General features: G+C 31.9%; 1 protein-coding gene across 3 annotated transcripts in view; it reads right to left on the reverse strand.

Annotated features, from left to right (window-relative positions):
• Positions 1-23,289, reverse strand: part of LOC130898133 (short neuropeptide F-like) — a 42,812-nt gene that overhangs the window by 9,330 nt on the left and 10,193 nt on the right. For 2 of the 3 annotated variants that reach the window (XM_057807198.1, XM_057807200.1), the window contains exon 2: positions 9,286-9,398. In XM_057807198.1, the coding sequence (XP_057663181.1) occupies positions 9,286-9,382 (97 nt within the window). In that variant the 5' untranslated portion in view covers positions 9,383-9,398. The remainder of the gene's footprint in view (positions 1-9,285; positions 9,399-23,289) is intronic. The other variant, XM_057807199.1, reaches the window with a different exon arrangement.

The following is a 23,289-nucleotide window of genomic DNA, read 5'->3' on the forward strand; positions in this document are numbered from 1 at the left end:
GAATTTATACACAAAATTTGTTAATTTGTGATTATTTATTTTAATACGTGGAAAGTATAGTTATTGGTGTTAGATTTTTGTGAAGGAAACTGTAGAAGAAGCTTCCAAAAGTATCCCTTCAAGGAAATCAGACAAATCCTCAAACCCAGGACAACGAAAAACTGAAGGAAATGACACCGATGATGAGTTTTTTATGTCAATTAACTTTTGCTTTCAACTAAGAAATGAAGTTTATCAACAATACTTGTTGGACTTGGTTCATTATCTTACTAACATTCTTCAAAATAATTTTGGATTTTTTGAGGTTATAACAAGAAATTTGGTAAAGAAAATCTATGTAAAGCTACTTTTTGGACTTCTTAAATTGAGAATATACTTTTAAAAAATGCTGACAGATAATTTTGTTATGTTAGCTTTAAACTTCAGTCGTAAATCTGAAACAAAAATAGACCCTTTCATTTCATTAATAGAAGAAAAAAAATTAGTTATTGATTCAAGTCAAATCAATTTGATTGAAGAAAATTATTTTTGTTTACCTTTATTTCAGTATCTACGACAACATAATCTGACCCAACCTAACCTAACTTAACATAACCTATCCTAACGTAACCTTACAAAAATTACTAAATATCCATTTTATCTATTGATTTTTCGTGAAAATAATGCACTTGCATACTTTTTCCGCATAAACTCTTCTGCACATGCGTTAATCATCATGACTTTTTACATACAGATCGATCTTAATGAGATCTATGGAACAAAGTTATCCATGGTTCGATATCTGTTAGCCTTCCTGAGATAATGGCCACTTTCGGTATCTCCGGAAGTAAATGTTTCCGCATAAAATAGATATAATAAATCGATTTCTTGTTTTATTTTGTACAGAGTTTCATGGTGATCGTTGTGGGTTGGTTTATAATACTTGTGCCGTGGATTTGGGTCACTTGCACCCTCCAAATATAATTTTCTTTGAATGTACGATTTTTTTGACAGGCGTAACCTAACCTAACAAAAATCAATAAACATTATTTCGATTATACAAGTAAAGAAAATGAAATACACTAATTCATAATAAAAAATAGTAACACAAACCAAGAAATGCCGATAAAACTTGGAATTCGATGTTTCAAAACGCTCAACTGACATTTTACGGTTTATAAAGCTAAAAGCTCGGACAAACCAAATGAATTTTGTTAATTAGATATCGTGAAACTATCGTCCAGCGACTATTATCCTTTTTGTTTGTCGTCGGCAATGTAAGGTATTCCCTAGATAATTTGAAATGTAATGAAATTTTTGGCGTCATGCTAATATTACGGTATAAAAATGTGAACAAAAAATACTAAATTATCACGAAATTTTTATGTAACGATAATGTCATTATTATTTTTATATTAATCGCTACGATAACAATGAAAGTTATAGTTCTTCAGACATCAATTGCAGAAGACAGTTATGCGAGGAACAACCAATAAATTCATAGATACGCACGGCATTCATACCAAATTAAGCATCGAAAAATAATGTTTACACCCTGTATGAAATATCTAACAATATGTCAGTCCACGCGGACTCATCATCTCCACTGTTTATCAATGAAAATATCGAATCGTAAATATGAATACCGAAGCTGTCGGAAGGCGTATGTACACAATGTGGTTTGGTGAGATTTATTTAAATCATAAATTTCTTCAAATAAATAGAAATATGACGCTCTTTAGACCATGAGCGAATGAAGACAATGATTTAGATATTCAAACACATCGAATTATTCTAAATATAGGTTTGTTACAGTGAAATATATTTAATTTGTGAGTGTAAAATTGAGCCAAAATCGAAAAGAAACAGTAAAAAAATTGGTTAAATTTCGCGCGCTTTTCTTGAGTGACGGAAACAATATGGCCGTTTCCCTAATTTCCGCTCAGTCACTGGAATTATAACAATTTTTAGCTAATAACGACTGACATCATTAGAAAGATTAATTTCTTACCAATCAAATCTATATACTTATACGTCTCGGCAGTTCTGATTTAATTTGTAATCCAAGAATTTAATTATGGTTCCCATGTTAAAGAAGTGAACTTTGAACTCGAATTTCTTTAGATTGTGATCGATAACACATATAAAGAAGGGTACCGTTGGATTAGTCATACTTTACACTTTAAAAAAATGTCTATCTTTATACATTTCGCGAGGGAGCCTCCTTAATGCATATTCGTTATGATTGAAATGTTTTTATGTTACTCCCCGAATTTGGGGCTCAATTTGAAAACGTTAGAATTATTCAAATTATATTACTCATTTCACTAACAATATTAGCACTTTTCCTTTGGGCCGATTGGCTCTTAAAGAAGTACAGAGTCGTCTTGTTTTCGCTTTGTGAATATTTCCCGATTTATCACACAACATTTTGTGGTTGATCATGTTTACTTATAACTAACTTGTTTTTGTCAAATTTTGCGTCATGAGTAGTTCAATGAAACGTTGTTTGAACAATCCATATCATTTTTACTGTATACATTACCGGCCAATAATTTTTTCCCACCCTATAGTTTGCGTGATACACATATTTAAATTTTTTATTCATCGATGTAACCCCTTTTTGTGCTTATTATTTCGGTGCAAAATTTTGGCAACGTTTTCGAAATAATCGTCTTCTATTTGGTTAAATTCGATATTCCAAAGATTCGAGATGGAAATAGGACACTGCTTTTTGACTTTCCTACCCCTTGTGCCCCACGACAAATCAATCGGATTGATTCGGGCGAATATGACGACCAAATCATCACTTTCAGTACATTATTTTTTTTTTAATTTCAGCACAGCTTCGAAGGATGCTTCGGATCGTCGATATATTTCTTTCAAAATTTTTGTATCGTCTTTTGTTTTTAAAATTCCTTCAATTTTTAATTTTTACCAGTCGCTTATTCTCCAAATCATCCCCAAAAACCACAAACTTTGACTTCATAAAAGTCTCTACCACTCATAACGCGTCTAATTTTTATATTCTTTAGCCTAGTGCAACATCTTAATTTTATTTTGACGTCTTGACAGAGGTTTTTTCATTGTCACCTTTCCAAAAAGCCAGTTTCTTTCAATCTCCTTTTCACTGTAGAAAATAGAGCGGATCCCTTGATTCATTGATCTATGCTACAACTGCTTCAACAGTTGTGATTTTTCGTGATCGCCTTGAACGTTTTCTATCCCCAAAACTACTGGTGGATGCATATCTTTTTACTTTGTTTGTTTTTTTTCAGATATAAATGCTAAAATTTTTGTTTTTGATCGTTCCTCGCATAACTGTCTTCTGGAATTATTCTCTCTAAATGGTCAACATCTTGAAATCACTTTTGAAGGTAAACTTTTTGCTTTAAGTAACCCCGTAAGAAAAAATCGAGTTAGGTTAAATCTGGAGACCGCGGAGACCAAGGATTTTCCGAAAAACGATGAAAAACCCTTCCATTGAAAATATTTTCAATGTATCGACGTACATCTAATCTGCTGTAACATGGGGCACCATCCTGCTGGAACCATATCTGCTGACGTTCAAGTAAGGGAAAGTTGTCAAGAAAATCATTCATTTTATTGTTTAAAAAGCACAAATAACGATCAGCATTCAAGGTTTCTCGGATAAATAAAGGTCCAATTATTTGTTTTTTTTTTATACATTCCGCACCACACGTTTGTTTTGAAAGAATATTGGTCCCGAGTTTTCAACGTAAAATGTGGATTTGTATCACTCCACCAACGACAGTTTTGGCTAGAAAAATAATACACCTTGACATAAATAGGTTATGTAATAAGATTGTGACTGTATGTCACAACAGAATTCAAATCTTCTATCATTATGTCCTGGTCTTAAAGTATGAATTTTTTGAGGTTTGTAAGGGTGATATTTGTATTTATTTAGAATCTTTGAAACTTTTTATATATCCAGTGGCAATGAAGATGTCCTTTTGTTGCAGATAGCATTACTTGCAACGCAACTTCATTATTTTCTACCATGCTTTGGCGTTTTTTGCCAAATTTATTACGTACATCTCCATAAATCTTAAATTCTTCAAATATTTTTCTAACAGTTTCATTGTGAATATTTTTATCTGGATGTCGGAAATTAAAAATGTTTGCTGCTTCTCAAAATGTTTTATAATTATCACCCACTATTAACACAATCTCAATTTTCTCTTCCAGACTTAATGTTGGTGGCACGTCTAACTTTTCATAAACAAATACGCCAGTCAAACATAAAACTGTACAATACGGATCTCTGAAAACTATTAAAAACACTATTAGACTGCCTAAAAAAAGTGTTTGAATACCGTGGCACTTTTTAAGATACGATCGTTGATGTTTTTTTCGAATTTTCGATATTTATCACTGGTAGTCTCATTTACAGATGTCTTTTTATACAATAAATCACAAACTGCTAAATGAATACCATGTGCGAAACAAACTTGGTGTTCTGCATTAACAAGTTTTCCAACCTGGACCATCAGTCACTATTGCCACAATATCTGTATCTATGAAACTCCGAAAGCCGCTTTTTTAAAGTATGAACACAATTTTGCGGCGGTCAGCGATTTATCAATTCGAATAAGTCCCAAATTCCATTTTTTGTTTACTGAATGAATATTTAAATTAATATTATCTCTTATTAGAGGTCCATTCGTCAAAACTTAGACTAAATCGTTGTCCTTCTTTTTGTACTCTGTTGCGGATTGTTGAAGCAGATTTAGGTAAGTCTGAGTATCCTTTTGCTAACAGTAACGATTTTAAATCGTTTAATGTCACAAATACGCTAAAAGGAAAACCATCTAGCGCAGTCATACGGGCCAAAACATCGTCAAGAATATCAGATTTCACAAAATAGTCGGCGACTAACGTCATTTTTCTTTTCGAAGGTGGTCCTTCATTATTTTGGCTCGTCGTGGAAGATGCCTTAGCAGAACCTACTTTTACGGAATGTTTTGAAAATAGATGAGTATGTAGGCCTTTGGTTGATCCTCATAAGGTTTTTAAAATATCTAAACAACTCTTACATTGTGCTGAACTACCCGTTTTGTCAACTAAAAAATCATTCCACACTGACGTAACGTCTTCATTTTTTTTATGTTTGACATAAAAACTTTCCTTGGAGAGTGACATTGTTTACTTCTTAAACCTAAACAAAAAAGAAAAGAACGTTTAAATCTATGTACAACATAAACATAACCTCTTAGTTCAACATTCGCTGTTTTCCATCTATATTTACTCATACACATTAATGCATTGTTGTTTTTTAATAAATTGATCGTTTATCACCAATAAACAATATAAATATCAATACTTACACGATCTGAAACGTAATTTTTACACTATTTTACACTCATACTTAATCCGACACCGTGTAAACAAGATGGCCGGCAAATTTTGACATTTAACGTCAAATGAAAGTAAATGCGTTTCGTTTCATGCACATTTTTATTGACTTTTATATTAGTCCCGAAAATTCCGGGATTCAATGAATTTAATCCCGAATAGTTCGGGACTAAAATATGATAGGGATTCCGGGAACCCGGGACCGAATTCTCAAAGTTCGATGTAGTTACTGCGCATTTGCTAAGGAGAGCAGTATACGCGTCATGGATATCAGGGTTTGGATACGAATATTGCGTCTGACTATTATTGGGATTTGATGGACATTTTCGTCAGAAAAGAAGAAAAGAGTCTGTAAGAACTTAATAATTAGTTTTTCTCGATAAGTACTTGTTTTTTCTTTTATACCTACATAGCTAAAATTTCTGCGGCAACGGATGTTTTCTGTAAATTAATAGTTATTATAACTCATTTTTGTTATAGATATTATTAGTTTCATTTCTGTTTCTAATGCTTTCTACTTCAATAAAAATTGGAAGAAAAACAAATAACAGTTCACACCAGCTTGGGGATATTCTACTGTAAAATTCATTTGGGCAAGGGTCAAATGAATAATTGACAGGCTACGAAAATACGTATATCTGTTATCACTATTGCATGATTAACTGATGACCCAGAAAGTGGAATTACCATTAAAAGTGAATGTATGATATTTTATAAGGATTATAGTGAGTACAGTTCAGTCTTCATAGATTTCCTGAAAGCTTATGATACTGTGAATAGAAATACAGCGCCATGAACGATTCCAAAAAAGTCTTACGAAAATGAAGGTACCTAAAGGCAAATCAAAGAATATTAAAATGTTTCCAGATCAACACAGGACTAAAACAAGAAGATCCTTTATCCACCACGCTGTTCAACATCGGAAAACAATCTTAAGGAGACCTGCAGAGCCTCAATAGAATTGGCAGAGACAGTGAATCTACGACGATAAATCTTTCTCTCAGAAAATCTAGTAATTTTGGAGATATTTATAAGGTTCTAAATGATGATCTGGATGATCAGGAGCACATAATTCGTATTCAACTTGACGTGACGTGGAAGCGACTGGTGTCAGATTTTATTGTTCAATATCATACGAGGGCTGCTACTGAAGTTTAAAGATATGGCAAGACTGAAGTGAATATGTCAAATCTTACATCATAAAGTTTGACATTTTTAATGATGAACGTAATGTCATACAAGTACTATTTACAGATTCTTGAAACATTCATCTTGGTCAAAAAAAAATACAGTGAGATTGAGGCATACTTAAGCATTAGTTTCACTCGTATTCATTAGATTTTGCATTTGGTTGTCAAAAAAATTTGTTCGCGCGTAATTTGGCCATCGCCTAAATAAGCTCCGTATCGATTGGTGCAACTAAATGTTGAAAAAATTTAGTTGCGGTGCTTCAAAAGATAAAATACTAAACAAAAATCGACTGTACGGGTCTTTCAAGACGATCCAAATCCAACAAAAGTTGTTTGAGTACGAAGCATTTCGAAACCAACGTAGAACCATCAGTTTTGTATGGTACACCAGCATTTGTTTGTTGGAAAAAATCATGGAAACCAACCGCAGAAGACGAATCATTCTCCACCACGACAATGCGAGCTCTCACACATCAATTTAAAATAAAAAACGTTTTTGAACGGTCAAAACATCGAGTTGATGGATCATCCGTCATACAGTCGTTGTTTGGCACCCATTGATTCCAACTTATTCGTTTTTCTACACCTGAAGAAGTGGTTGATGTGTTCAAATCACATGTTTAGTTGTAGTAACCATCGTGTCATAACAAAACGTCTGATAATTTTTTGATTCATCTACTAAGAATCTGCAGAATACATTTTTCTACGGAATTTAATTTTTTTTCCTGAAAAAATGTATATAAATCTTGATTAATTGATGATTCCAATTAGAGAAAAGTAATTTAAAGCTTTATGTGTTCTTAAATAAAATTCACAATCTCTTCCAATAAAATTAAACTGAATGTTTTAAGTACATCATTGTTTTGTCAGATTTAAAGCCCATGATTGTTAACCATTAATTGTTTCCATTCCCCACAAGCTATATTAAAAAGATACAATTAAAGCAATAAAGAGAAAAGTATTTTCTTAACAGTAATTGGCGAATTAGATCATCAAGAATTTTTGATTATCCTGTTATTTTGAAAAATTGATAAACCGTAATAAAATAATTGGACTTAATGCAATCAGGATTTACCATATTTCGATATATTTTGTGAAAGTATTTTACACGAATTTAGCTTAGAAACAATTTTAGACATAAAGCAAAGTAATTTGCCTGAAAAGAACATGCTCAATCCTACTCCGGAAATGTCCGAATGTACCATTGAATGAAAAGAATTGGTTTCAGCCAATTGTTCTCAATATATCAAATTGCAGTTTTAGATTTTCCTTACCTCACATTAAAAATCTTATAGTTGGTGTACATCAATTAGTATTAGAACCAGCATACGGTCAAGATAAGATAAAGAAGACAGTTTTCAATTTGAGCTAGGATTGAAACGAATCAGACTTTATTAAAGATTTTCAAGGAGGCCTAAACATCAGCTATGGATTTATTATGCAGCAGAAGCTGAAGATGAAGATGTCGAATATGAAACGATATTAAGTTATTATTGTACATGAAAAGTTGGGGGAAGAACTCTTGGAAGTTGTGCTCACTCAGCAGCATTATTGTGGTACTTGTGGTATACACGTCTTCAAATCAACGTGACAATCCTTCTTAATTACATAAAAAACGCTTGAATGCTTGAGGAAAGTTAGCCTTGCCTTAAGTGGCCGGGACTGTTTAATGCCGCCTCAATTGACTGGACTGTGACACCTTGCCTCAAGTGACCGGGGCTATTCAATCTTTCCTTAAACGATCAGGACTATTTCATTTTGCTTTAATTGCCTGATGAATGTTTCTGAAGTTACTTATGCAGAAAAAATGATCCTTATGGTACCCTTGGTCTCTCTAGGGCTAGCTTTGGAAGTTGGAGGGGTTTTGGTGTCTCGTGTGCATTGAGACTTTCAATCAGCTTGTTTCAAATTATCATTGTACCAAAAACTGGCCGAAAACCAATTTTTATAAGGATTAAGCGGATCTTTTTGTGAAAAATTCATCAGAACATTATTTTAAGATGTATCAAGCTTAATGTGTAATTTTATGTTGACGTTCGATGCTGCCTTAGAGCGTCAAATGAGGTCACGTGGTATAATTTAGACTGAAACGCCATCTTAAATTGATGCAGCGTCAAATATAAGTGCGTCAGGCTTCAAAACGCTGAAAAAACCACCCTTATCAATAGTATGTTAACCGATAAACATAAAGTGTGTGTTAAATATAAATACTTTTCAGAACACTAGTAAACAGCTGATGATATGGGTTATTAACGCGTTTGCTATAAAATGTTTAGTTTTAGCGCTGCATTAAATTGTACCAAAACATCGGAAATTCGGAAAGGACTAACGTCAAAACGATCATGCACGACTGAACACGATTTAATATTCCTTTGGCTACTTTTAATGATTCCAAAAGAAGCATTTATAACTCGAAAAATGGTTTTCGATTCTTTAACAACAACTAAAATTCAATTGAATTAATTTAGAAGAATCAAAACTGTCTTTTATCGTTTCCAATGAATTAGAAACTAAAGTTTCTATTCTCTTTTGATAATTGGATGTAAAAAGTAGTAATGAACGAGACTGGTCTTTGCATTGTGGTCTTGGTAATGGTCTTGAAGAAACCAGCGAAACCAAGACAAAGACTGAACAGTCCAAAACTTACGCAAAACCAAGACGAGTATCAAGACTTTTGCAGTGAAATATTTGCTTTAAGCGTTTGTCAAAAATTAAACATTCTAATCAACGGACTTACTATCATAGTCTGCGTAAGGTGCTGATGAAACTACGGCTAACACGATGAGGGAAAAGAATATTCCACTAAATAATCTGAGCGAATTTGCGGCGTTCATCCTACCAAAAACCTAGCTGAAACAAACAATATGATAAATAAAAATACAAGTTTTAGATGCAATGATGTATAATATAAACATGATTATCAATATCGTAATTAATAACAACGAAATTTAAAATTTTGCAATTCTTAATTAATTAATTCGCAGACGATGGTTACATAAGTTATCGAAAGCTTGGAAATATATTAGAGTTAGTACATTTTGGTGGTTGATTTTGCCACAATCCCACTACAAAAAGCTTAGCTCTTATATAATAGGTATGGCATTCAGAAGGTTGGAAATTAAATTAAAGAATATTAAGAATTTTATCGGCTGAACATCGTTTAGGTTGATTTCAAGATTGGCAAGTGTGAAGTATTTTTCATTATCCATAACAATGACTCTTTCAGTAAAATGTATCCGCCTTACTTGAAGACAACATCTTGAATTATCAATTCGTGATAATTGGGTTGTGGTAGGTTGAGGAAATTATTCTTTGCTAACTCCTGCGATAAGGTACTCTTTGAAGTATGGTTTTCACTCGTCAATTTTCTTACGGAAACTCCTACTCTGTCTTTTGCTCTTCTTACCAGGATTTCTGGATTTTGATGTACGGTAAAGAACGCGAACTATGTCAGGTTTAGGTATCTTTTCAACTTTATTATAAATCATTTTTTTAATTTAACTTTACCGACCAATAATGACGCATTGACATAAAAAAAGGACTTGTCTAAATAATGTAAAAAATTTTATGCTGGCAAAGTAATTTTGACACTCAAAAATTCTGTACCAAAACTATGACATACGTTGTACAAATATTCAACCTAAATGTACACTGAAACACGTGACCAATCAATTATTTTCCGTTTCAAACTTTGAAATTAATAATGGGAGTAATTATTATTTACTTTAATACGACAGACTCCAGGGACTCGACAGTATTTAGCATAAAAAATATCATTATCAGTCTCGGGTTTTTCTGACTGTATTATGACATGTCTTCTGAACTTTATGTTTCTAATTTTTGTCTCTGGTTCCCATGAGGATTATTGAGTTACTTACTTTTTTACAATTTTTATAATGCTTTTGTTGAATAACATCATATTTTAATAAGAAAAGTAAATACAGGAAACTGTAAATTATATTAAAATTATTTCATTTCTTACGGAAATTTTCTTTTTTTGTAAAATTAAACATTCAAAGAACTGTATAATCTCAAATTAGTACCGGTACTGCAGGTACCACAATTAAAAATGTAAAATAGTTTAATCAGAACTATACGGGGATCTGAAATTTTGGTTTTGGTTTCGATGTCGATCTGTCAATGGAATTATGTCAAAGAACACACTGTAGAGTGAAGTTTTCCAATACTTAATATGAAAATGAAGAAACTTCCCTAAGTAATGTGACTCCAAATCATCTTCTGATTCTAATTTCGATAGTGTAAATACAGGAAACTGTAAATTTTATAAAAATTATTTCATTTCTTACGGAAATTTTCTTTTTTTGTAAAATTAAACATTCAAAGAACTGTATAATCTCAAATTAGTATCGGTACTGCAGGTACCACAATTAAAAAAGTAAAATAGTTTAATCAGAACTATACGGAGATCCAAAATTTTGGTTTTGGTATCGATGTCGATCTGTCAATGGAATTATGTCAAAGAACACACTGTAGTGTGAAGTTTTCCAATATTTAATATGAAAATGAAGAAACTTCCCTAAATAATGTGATTCCAAATCATCTGATTTTAATTTCGATAGTGTAAATACAGGAAACTGTAAATTTTATAAAAATTATTTCATTTCTTACGGAAATTTTCTTTTTTTGTAAAATTAAACATTCAAAGAACTGTATAATCTCAAACTAGTACCGGTACTGCAGGTACCACAATTAAAAAAGTAAAATAGTTTAATCAGAACTATACGGAGATCCAAAATTTTGGTTTTGGTATCGATGTCGATCTGTCAATGGAATTATGTCAAAGAACACACTGTAGTGTGAAGTTTTCCAATATTTAATATGAAAATGAAGAAACTTCCCTAAATAATGTGACTCCAAATCATCTTCTGATTCTAATTTCGATAGTGTAAATACAGGAAACTGTAAATTTTATAAAAATTATTTCATTTCTTACGGAAATTTTCTTTTTTTGTAAAATTAAACATTCAAAGAACTGTATAATCTCAAACTAGTATCGGTACTGCAGGTACCACAATTAAAAAAGTAAAATAGTTTAATCAGAACTATACGGAGATCCAAAATTTTGGTTTTGGTATCGATGTCGATCTGTCAATGGAATTATGTCAAAGAACACACTGTAGTGTGAAGTTTTCCAATACTTAATATGAAAATGAAGAAACTTCCCCAAATAATGTGATTCCAAATCATCTTCTGATTCTAATTTAGATTTTAAAGAAAATACTTGAAAAAATATTTAAACTGTCGGCTAAAATAAATAATACGCTTGCGGACTACGAATGCTTCATCTCTTTATTACTCTTTCACACATAAAAATAGAAAAATAGTTGAAGGCTCGATAGTCGTCTAAAAATAACATGATATAAATTGACATTCTTCGAAAAAAATGAAGCAGGAAATGTAGTTAAAATTTCTATTGGAAAAATAAAATCCATCACTTTAAAAAATCCATCGCAAAAATGAGCTTCGATGTTTTTTTCCAAACTCGACAATGCATCTATTTCAAATTTGGTTTCCAGAAAACATGGATCAAAACAGTTTTTTATATTGAAGAGCTGTTAACAAGGAAGCAGATTGATAATTTTTATTTATAATAAGCAATCAAGTTTGTAATTGCATACTGATAACCTGATATTATAGTTTGGATAGGAAAATAATTATTTAAAACAGTACTACTATGAACAGAATTATTTTCTTCAATAATATATAATCAACAAACGGCAAATGTCATTTATTTAACTGAATTATTGCAAGAAAAATTCTTTTTATATTTTAATATTTCACATACTACGAGGATGGTCCCAGAAGTACTTGTCTTAACAAAAAAACTACAAAAATTTTGGGAAAAATAAATTTATTTTCCAACGTAATCTCCAGCTCCTTAAAATGGCCATTAACTGCCGACATCGCCTCTTCATTGTTGGTAAATCTTTGGACACTGAGTCATTTTTGCAAGTCTGGGAGCAGAAATTAACTCGATGAGGTTAAATCTAGTGATGAGGTTGCAAAATAACGGATGTTTGAGTTGGTGCTTGTCTTGATGAAAAAACCCTTTCTTCTTAGCCAAACACGGACGTTTTCAGGTCAGTCTTTCTACCGGAATTTTATTGTTGATACATTAAATAACAATTTTTTTTGGTGCTTTTTTATTAAACGCTATGAAAAGCATTTATTTTGGTTTTTGAATGAAGAAAATCGAACAACTTTAACAAATGACAGGTTTGTTTGATAGCTTGAAACTATTTTCTTTTTTGTAGTTTAAAAATAGTTTTCGGGCACCTAGCGCCCTAAAAAATTTGTTTTATTTAAAGTATCAACACCTTCTGGTCATCTTAACAAAAATTTGTGTTTAAGATTGTTATAGAAAAACTTTGATTGAAGTACTATTTATTTTAATGTTCTTTATTTAGTGTTTGATAAAAGCTCCTCTCCAACTCAACCGATTTAAGTGTTCAAAAACTCAAAAGAAAGAGAATATTTCAGCGAGTGTTCTTAAGCCAAAACGAACTCTGTAGCTATATTAGAATTTGAGATATAGATCTTTGAATGTAGAAAAATTGCCAAAAACCTAAAAAAATCCATAACTCCACATTGTATGTCCGCGCCTAGCTCCTCTCCAACTTAACCGATTTAAGTGTTCAAAAACTTAAAAGAAAGAAGGTGTTTCAGCGAGTGTTCTTAAACAAAAACGAACTCTGTAGCTATATTAGAACCTGAGATATAGATCTTTGAATGTAGAAAAATTGCCAAAAACCTACAAAAATCCATAACTCCACATTGTATGTCCGCGCCTAGCTCCTCTCCAACTCAACCGATTTAAGTGTTCAAAAACTCAAAAGAAAGAGGATGTTTCAGCGAGTGTTCCTAAACCAAAACGAAGTCTCTATCTTGAATAGAACATGATATATTGAGGATAGAACGTGTGTATGTGAAAAACTCCCATAAGTAATGTACAGGGGGAAATCGCATTTGAGTATAACTTGAGAATGGTGAAAATTAGATAAAATCCGATGGTTGATGGCTGATCTGTGCATCAATACCTTTCATTAAAAAAAAAATTAAGCAAATCGGTTGGGTAGAACGCCTGAACGGACTCGGAATGGAAATCATCAATTTTTTTAATATATAAGATTATGAACAACAAACATTTGGGGTTTATATGGTAACATGGGAAATCCTATGGCCGGTTTCCTCAGAAACATACGATATACTGTTTAGATCATGTACTTTCTAATACATTGATATGTTTAAGCAACTACCGCCATCTCTGGGTCAAGCCAGCTACTTCTGGAACCATCCTCGTACTTCGAATTCATTACTTGTTGTGTTACTTTGCATTCTAAAATGGTCGGTTACATTGAAAAATTAATGGAATCGTGTAAATTTATGCGATTTATGTAAGGTTTATATTTACTAAACACACATTTTATTTTTTACGCAATGCCAATTATTAAATTGAGCCTTCTATACAAGCTATTGTTAAATGTTACAATATCAACACCTGTTTATTAAATTTTTTTGTATTTTCACATTATACGAATATTTCCAAAGGAAGACTTACATAAAACTAATGATTTCTTTATTATCGACATCGAGATGCTATTCAATACCATTCATTTCTTTTCAACCATTTTAACCAGTCCAAATTGTGTGAACAGGTGCAAGGTTAGGCAGTTACGTCAAGATATTATACAGAATATGGAAATTTTATTATATACATTTCCACATTGAAAATATCTTATTTTATACAGAAAATCGAATTCAAAGTTTGATCACCGATAAATAAAATAAATACAAAGAGAAAGTATTCAATTAGACCCAAGATTTACAGTTAACTGACGAAATTCTGAGCGATCTACGACAAAAAAACGAAAATCATTCTTAGTAACTAGCGTTGCTTCAAAGCATCTCCTGTTAGATTGGCAAAATCTGGTTTGTAGTAGAAAATTTAAATTTAAAGACTTCAATGTACGAGGTCTGGCTATTAAATAATTACCTTTAGGAGTTCAGCCGTTTATTGCTTCAACGCTTCCATCGACTCAATCGGGTCCCTTTCAAAGCAGATCTTTTTCTAACCTTTCAAGGAAATCTGAGCAGACCCTTTGACGCAACAGCTTTTGGTCAGAAGTCGTATTTTGTGGCACCAACTTCGCACAGACTTTTGCCATGTGTAATTCCTCGTGTAAAATTTTTCTTTATCGGAGTTTACAGCGTCGGCAATCATCCGGAAGCCCATTCGACGATCTGCACGCATAATTTGGTTGATTTTGGTCACTGATTCCAGTCACAGGGCGACCTGGACGCTCGTCATCTTCAGTACTCTCTCGGCGCTCACTAAAGCGGTTACACCATTCAAAAACACGTGCACGAGATAGATAATTGTCCTCGAAGGCCTCTTGCAACAATTTATAGCACTCAGTGTATTTATTATTTGTTTGAAGTAGGAAAACGCAACGTTCAGCAAGCTTTTTGAGACCTTGGTATTATCATAATATCGAACTAATCTGACGGTGCATTATCTGTATTATGGTAGGAGTTGAATGCCTTCGATCTTATTCCACGTAACTTTCAAAGGATGTAGTTTAGCATTGCCTTGTTGTAAATCTGGATAAATCTGGATATAACCTCATACATTCGTATCAGGTGTCCATTATATACCTGGGCATCGGTAATTCTGGAACAATTTCGAAGGACATTAATCTCTTTGAGACAGGTTCTAGTAATTTTCCTTTGTCTAGCAACTGATTTTCCGTGTTTGGGTTGATAGATATCTTTAGAACGTCCAAGGAAGTCCGATAATCCCCTTGCTGGTATTAGATTGGTTTATACTGCTTCCCTTATAACCTCAATATCCCAGGGGCGAAAATTTCAGAAATAACATCTTAATTGGAGGTTATGTTGTAAAAAGAACCAATTGTTCAAATCAAATGATTTAAATTTATGGAAATGGCCAGACAGTCAGTTTTTATCGACAGTAGCCAGAGAACTTGGTGTGGATGAGTGGGATTTAGAATGGCCTAGTTCAGAAGTTCATGAACTTTTTTCCTCGTAAAATACTTAGTCGATACATTTACACCATATTCCCAAATCAGATCTAACTATGGAGATTTAAGTATGCAGAGCCTCCCGTGGACTCCCGGAAGTACACCTGCACCACTTTGGAAATCACTGGTCTAGCTTAACATATCAATCAATAATTATACATATTAAACCCGTTTATAAATAAACTATTTATAGGGTTAGTTAGTTAGTTAGTTAGATTGAAAGACAGGCGTATAATTTTATTCAGAAAATTTTTAGAAAATGAATAATAGAAGGTATGAATCGAGTGTTTTAGTGTGCGATGTCGCACACGTATAAATATATCGATCAATGAGGGAAAGCCTTTATAGACTCCCTTATTTACAGTAATTTGTCCAGTTGAATTAGCTTAACGCTACGTTGATTAAACAGACCGATGTTTCGACGATAGGATATCGATATTTGTGCATCTTAAGGGTAATTAAAATAAATGGTTATTTAACTGTAATTTCAAATATTAATGAAAATAACTATAAAAAATAGAGTGAAAAAAATTCTATCCCTCTCTTTTTCTCTTATACCTTCCCATTCTTCCCTGTCTCCTTCTAATATTTCCCTTTCTATTTTCTTATTTGGTCTATTCAAGTTTTTCCCCTCTTCTTTATTTATTTATCTCTTCTTTCTCTATCACTTTTTTATCTATATTTTCTTCACTGATTGTACGGGGTATATTCATAAAGTAAATTAAAAAAAAAACGTTGACAGGTATGAAAAACTTAATTATTGTACAAAAATCTACAACGTGGTAGGAGTTTTCGTATTTTTTCTTTATAGAAGGTTGCTGTCTATGTTTTCAACATGTTTTTTAACACATCATCATCGTTGAAGGAGAAGGAAAAGATTAAATTCAATAGGAGCAAAGTCTGGGCTTTATGAAGGACGATCAAACACGTTCAATTCTTGTAGGAGTTTCTTTGTCACGTTCGCAGTGTGAGGTAAGGCATTAACGTGAAAAAAATCACCTTTTGATAGTAGAAATGTGCGGTGATTGTTTGGCTTCGTGGTAAGAAATTATTCAGCCAAATTTCCAACGCGACTAAAGTTTTCAAAATTTCAATTTATCAATAGCAATTTCATGAATTATCATTAATTAAAGTTTGAATTGCCACCTAATGTACCTTATTTGCCTGATTAAGACACCCCGGATTATTTTCTGCTCCCAGACAGAATTTTCATTTTGATATAGGATTATTATTATTAATTTCTTACTTTGCTTTAGATAGAAGCACAGCTGTCTTCTGCATTTTTACATAAGTTTGGCTGATAGATCTATCCAACTATCAGATCCTGATTTTAGATGCTTAGCTATTAAAAAAGCAAAAACTGCATTGAAAGAAAATAATTATCCGGAAAAATGATAAATAACATATTCAAGAGAAGGATAAACAGATACTACAATCAATTAAAAAACAAAATAGAAACGAGACATCAAAACATAATATATTTTTCTTTACCATATGTACAAGGATATTTCCAAAAAATTATCGAATTAATCCAATAAATATGATATTAGTTTAAGTCATACAGGACATAATACATTATCTAAATATTTTACTAAATTAAAACACCAAAAAAACAAAATATCAAGTGCCTTGTACCAATTGTGACGTTGTTTACATAGGGCAGACATCACAGTATTTAGAAAATAGACTGAGAAGTCATCAATACGAAAAAAAAAAAATAGAACTGCATTAACGAACCATGGGATATCAAAAACAAATAAAAATTCAATTATAAAGATTCAAAAATTTTTGAAACGGAATCTAATACACGAGAAAGAGAAAAAGACCTAAATAATTGAAGTAAATTTTTTTTTTAAATTCTAATAAAACTACAAATAATTTAATTGATTACTGCTTTATCTTTGAGATATAAGGACTGAGGAAAAATTAGTTTTTCTTATTAGAAAGTAATAGAAATAGAGATTGATTTGATTCTTATTTTGATATTCATGATGAAGTTGATATATTGATCAATATAAATAAGCAAATTGTCGGTGTCAATATCATATTTTGATAAAGAAAAGTCGAAACGTATTTCTTTTAAAAAACTATCAAAAAAAGTAATTTTGAAACAAAAGAGGCCTAAAATCTAGAATATTTAGAAACATAAACGTATCAAAAGGTCTGAAAAATAAGAAATTAAAGAAATTTATACAAATAATTTAGTTCTCCTTAATTAATTAAATTCATTAATTATCACTTTCATAATTCATGATTCATCACGAAGTTTTGTAACTAGCTTTAAGTATACTTTAGTGGAATTTATTATTTTTTTTTAACTGATTAATAAAATCAAGACCAAAATTCCCTGTATCAATCAAGATACCAATTAATGATGATTGTGTTGGGCGAAATATGCCCTATAAGGTATTTTACACTGCCCTCCATTCCAGCTAATAGGGTAATATAAAATTTTGTTACATGTTTTATTGGTGCTTTCAAAATATCATCAATCAAGGGTCGTTAAAAATTATAGGTATTATAAAAATTCTCCCCATCTTGTTTTTTTTTTTATCTATTGAGTAGGTCATTCGCGAAGTATTTCAAAATCTCATAAATCACACTTTCCGTAAGAAATTTATCTCGTTACGTAAGTCATTTATAGTACAGTTAATCGAATAAATATTGGAATCATATTTGATCAGTGGAACGGATATTGTAAAATTGAATCTATAGTTTTTTGTGGCCCACATTGTATACATTGCATTCAATAATAAGATATATCGGTAACATCGTTAGAAGAAAGATATGTCGGTAGAAACGACGCCTCAAAACAAATTCCAATTTTACTTTAAAATTTTAATAATATCTAGTTTCAAATTTATTTTTGGTGGGAAAAATCTTCAAAAGATATATGGGTTGTTGTAGTTGCGAGATTAAGAAAGATTTCTACTCATTAAAAAGCCTCCTCATTTGAACAACAGCATAAAGGAACCACCAGAAGGTATCAGTTCATCAAACTGCTTGGACTCTATCTACTAGATCTTTACGTTGTTAAATTATTATCTTTGTTACCATATCAAATCGGGTTTTTCAGGCTTTCTTGCTGGATCTCATTTTATGAACAATAAGAAAAAGAAACGAAACTTTAATATATAGAGTCAATCATGACATGGTGCAGAGACAATGAGTCTGACATAGAGAGAGACCGAAATAGTGCTGCGAATAGCAATGAGAAAAAGATGAAGAAATAGTGCTGCAAAGAGAGAATGTGAACGAAATAATGAAGAGTAAGATGGTTGGAGCATTTATGGAGAGCTGGACAAGAAGCTAGAATAACAATCATAGTGGAAATATTTAGAAATTGTTTTGGCACAAGGGTGGATTATTTTCCTGCAATGTCTTGATGCAGCTTCCACGGAGAGGTGAATTACCACTTGACCCAGACCTGAGAAGATGCAATAGGAGTAGGAGTAACGCCTTGGAGGCTGTGGTGTCAACGGAGACTGCTTGAAAAGCAACGAGCACGTGCTTCGCCGAGGTTGTGAATAAACTTCGCTCTGAAGAGATCACAACGAAGAAATTGAGCATTGATGTTAGAACTGTATAGGTTTTTTTGAAGTTATACTTAACGACGGTCCCATGGGGGCAACAGAGGCCAGAGATGGTGATTGTATTTCTAGTCACGTATGAGAAATGTTCCGTAACTTTATATTTTATCCAAAATTCTATAAAAAATAAAAATATATATACAGGGTGTCCCACGACGAATTAAAACTATCTATATGTTGCAAAATAATTATAGTAAAATCATGAAAATTTCTACGGTTAGGTATTCGGATACGATCTTTTTAACTAAAATATTTTCAAAGGGGGCCGACTTCAATTTCTACCGGAAGTCGACTAAACTTTGTTATTTTAAATAAAATACCCTGTATATTAATACATTTTTGATATCTACGTAAAATTTTAGTATACTTTTGTCTCAAAACTTTTTTCGAAAAATGCATGCTTTTTGAGTTATAAATTTTTTTGTAAAAAATTTGACCGTTGTAGACCGTTATAAATTATTTTTTTGCGAGGATACCCTTAAATATATTGAAATGGTTTCTATTCTGTTGCTTTTAACAAGGTCAGACGTATTTGAATCGATGTTGAAAAATTTTCTATTTTATACAGGGTGTGTATAAAAAGTGTTCAAAATTTAACTTCATAAATATCAAATTTCTTTATTTTTTTAAATAGAACCACCTGGTTTTTTCTATTTTAATGCATTCAGGGGTGAAAAATAAGGCGAATTCATGTATACTTTTCTATATTTAAACCTTACCGTTATCCATATATTAAATGTTTTCTATAAATTATAAATATATAAAAAATGAAAACTTGGCTTAAAAATGATAATTTATAACCTCAAATATCTCGGAAACGACTAAAAGTTGGAATAGGATTAGTAAATACAATTTGATTTGACCTTGAAGAGATAAAAAAAATACTTTTTTATTTCTTAGTGCTTGTATGAACGGGTCAAAATAAAATTAAAAGACCACACCTGCATTTCTAACAATTTACAGAAAACATTTAATCCCCGGATAACGGTAAAGTTTAGGTATAGAACAATATACATAAATTTGTCTTATTTTTCACTCCTGAATGCATTAAAATAGAAAAATCCGGGTGGTTCTATTTAAAAAAATAAAGAAATTTGATATTTATGAAGTTAAACTTTGAACACTTTTTATACACACCCTGTACAAAGTGAAATAATTTTCAACATAGATTCAAATACGTCTGACCTTGCTTAAATCAACCGAATAGAAACCATTTTCATATCTTTAAGGGTGTCTTCGTAAAAAAATAATTTATAAGGGTCTGCAACGGTCAAATTTTTTACAAAAAAATTAATATCTCAAAAAGCATGCATTTTTCGAAATAAGTTTTGAGACAAAAGTATACTAAAATTTTGCGTAGATTTCAAAAATGTAACAGTCGGCTTCCGGTAGAACGGAAAGTCGGTAATCTTGGAAAATATTTTAATTAAAAAGATCGTATCCGAAAATCCAAACGTAAAGCATGTAAAAAGTTTTTCAAATTTAAAACGGAGGTACTTTTTTTGTAGATTTCTCTTGATTCGCATGTTAAATTTATAAAAATCTACTATTAAACGACAATGGTGTGGAAATATTTTTTGTTATTCCGTATTTGTAGAAAGTGCGACGTCGTATGTTACTTATAAAACAAGATTTTTCTAAAAATGTTAATTGAACAATTGTCTGATCATATAATTTCAAATAATGATTAGTCAGCACAATTTTTTTTCTTTTTAAGGAGTTTGGAGCCGACATTCAAAACTTTCCGAATATTTGGTACAAAAGAGGAAGCTCCTTCCATTGAACGTTGATACATTGATAAAAAGGTGCTACTTAAATCTGTTTATCGAACTTGATTAATGAACAATTTTCTGTTTTATATCTTTACTTAAGCTCATTAATTTTCCTTTAACTGCCAAACCTTTTATTGAATTTCATGGCAAAAAATATTACTACATTATCGCCCAGTAATGTTACATAGATCAAAATTATTTCAACCAGTAGCGTCTCTCAAATTAAAACAAGTCTCATTTCAGTATATGTTTTATCTAGTATATAAATAGGCGACGTCTCTTATGAGAAACTTCAACCTTCAACTCGTTTAACACCTTCACCATTTCCATCCTTTCTTTCCGAATTCTTCCTCACCTCATCCACCTGTCTCTATAACAGTCTTTCTCTCCCATGCTGCACCCTTTTTCTTGTACCATCTCTATTTTGGAGGCTAACTATTGACTTTGAAAGCTGTAGTCTCAAATAGGCCAGATGATGTGACGTTAAACCGTTTTCGCAGGTTCCTATGCGTCAAAATATTCTTCTTCCAATAGATCTTGTTTCTAGAATGTTTTCCCGAATTATCAGCTGTTGGATCTGAAAATTTGGACCTCTAATCATGTGGTTAAGATGTTCAAGTTTTTTTTTCACTTCTTGGTGAATCTCTACGTCCTTCTTCATTTATATTGGTAACATGATGATATTCTACGATAGGTCTACAAGCTTCTAGCATTCGCTCGCTTACAAGAGGACTGTGTATCTGAATCACATCTTCAGGTTCGAAACATCACACGCTTTGGGAAATTAGAAAAAATTTTCTTTCCATTCATTCTATTTTTATAATAACAATTATTTTTGACTTTATGCTTTAATTTTTCTAATTCTAATCTATTATCTTTCTGTAATACTTTTATTGGTTTCTTTTCCAATTTCGAAGCTTTTTTATTTAAAACATTTTATTATTCAAATTGAATCGTTCAAGAAACTGCTTCATCCGTTTTAAAAACAACCGCCTTTTTAATCGAATTCGTCTCAAATTTCTGTACGTAGAAAGTTTGAGATAAATCATTTTTGCTAAAAATAAATTACTCACAGGAATTTATTGAATAACTTGATTCAAAAATAAAACTTGTGAAAAAACTGAGTCTCGCAACTAGGTTCTTCTACCTTAAAAGTTGTGAGATCCATGTAGTACCAAACCGGTTGATTTAGTCCCTACTTTAGGGCCTTTACTTTAAGTAAATTTTACTTTAAGTGAACTTTACTTTAAGTTATCACGTGATTAGCTAATCTAACGACATCTTATAGTGACCACATTAATATTAAAAATCTTCCATGTTTAAATAAAATAGTTTGATTTCCCATCGCACGAAAACGCTATGCCATCAAAAACAAAACTAAGTTTAGAGTTTTGATTCATATCATTTCAAGCCTATTTTATTAATAACTCTTTGAAATCTGAACAAAAATAATGCCGATTTCTTAAGTATTACTGGGATGATAATTTTGAGCCATGAATTTATATTTTGGCAGGTATAGACATTTTTTCCTATTCTTTAAACCGAAGTTGAAAATCTAGTAGCGTAGCAGGGAAACTCCAAGTTGATTCCGTAAACTTCCAACGACTGGCCTTGCGATTTATTTATGGTTATGGCAAAGGTCAGACGTACCGGAAATTGCAAACGTTTAAAATCGAATAGTAAATCTGTGGAAATCATCGGTATACGCGGGATCAAGACATATTCTCCTTTCTATTTTCCTTTTATGATTATTGTCTCAATGGCGTTATTCGTCACCTTTTTCACAGCCAGTCTTGTTCCTACTTCTAACTTAATCCTACTTTTAACTGCAAATTGTGAGGGGGTAATCCAGGCAATTCCAGTGAATTTAAAAACTCCGTGGGATAGTTGACTACGTCATCTTGCTCCATTATGGTGTCGACTGGTCATCTTGCCTCATTATGGTGTCGACTGGTCATCTTGCCTCATTATGGTGTCGACTGATTTGAAGGAAACTAACTGTCTCGGAGAAAATTGCGCTATATGTGGGAAAACGCGCTGAATAAGCTCCTCTTTTGAGTCTGTGATGTGACAGATGTCATTATCACAAAAGATCAAAAAAAGAGCACATAACTTGAAATGTCACTATCACAAAGGATCATCGTAAGTAAAGAAAGTTCTCTGTAATCTTTGTCTGAGATATCCATTGACATAGAGGATGTATCGATTATTTGGTTGTCAAATGTCAAATATTATGGTTGCGTTCCGAAATTTAATTTGTCACAAAACATCAAATTGTCGTTTTTATTCAATTTCGATTATTTTCATATTCATTGAC

The sequence above is a fragment of the Diorhabda carinulata genome, chromosome 9, assembly GCF_026250575.1.
Source record: "Diorhabda carinulata isolate Delta chromosome 9, icDioCari1.1, whole genome shotgun sequence".
NCBI lineage: Eukaryota > Metazoa > Arthropoda > Insecta > Coleoptera > Chrysomelidae > Diorhabda > Diorhabda carinulata.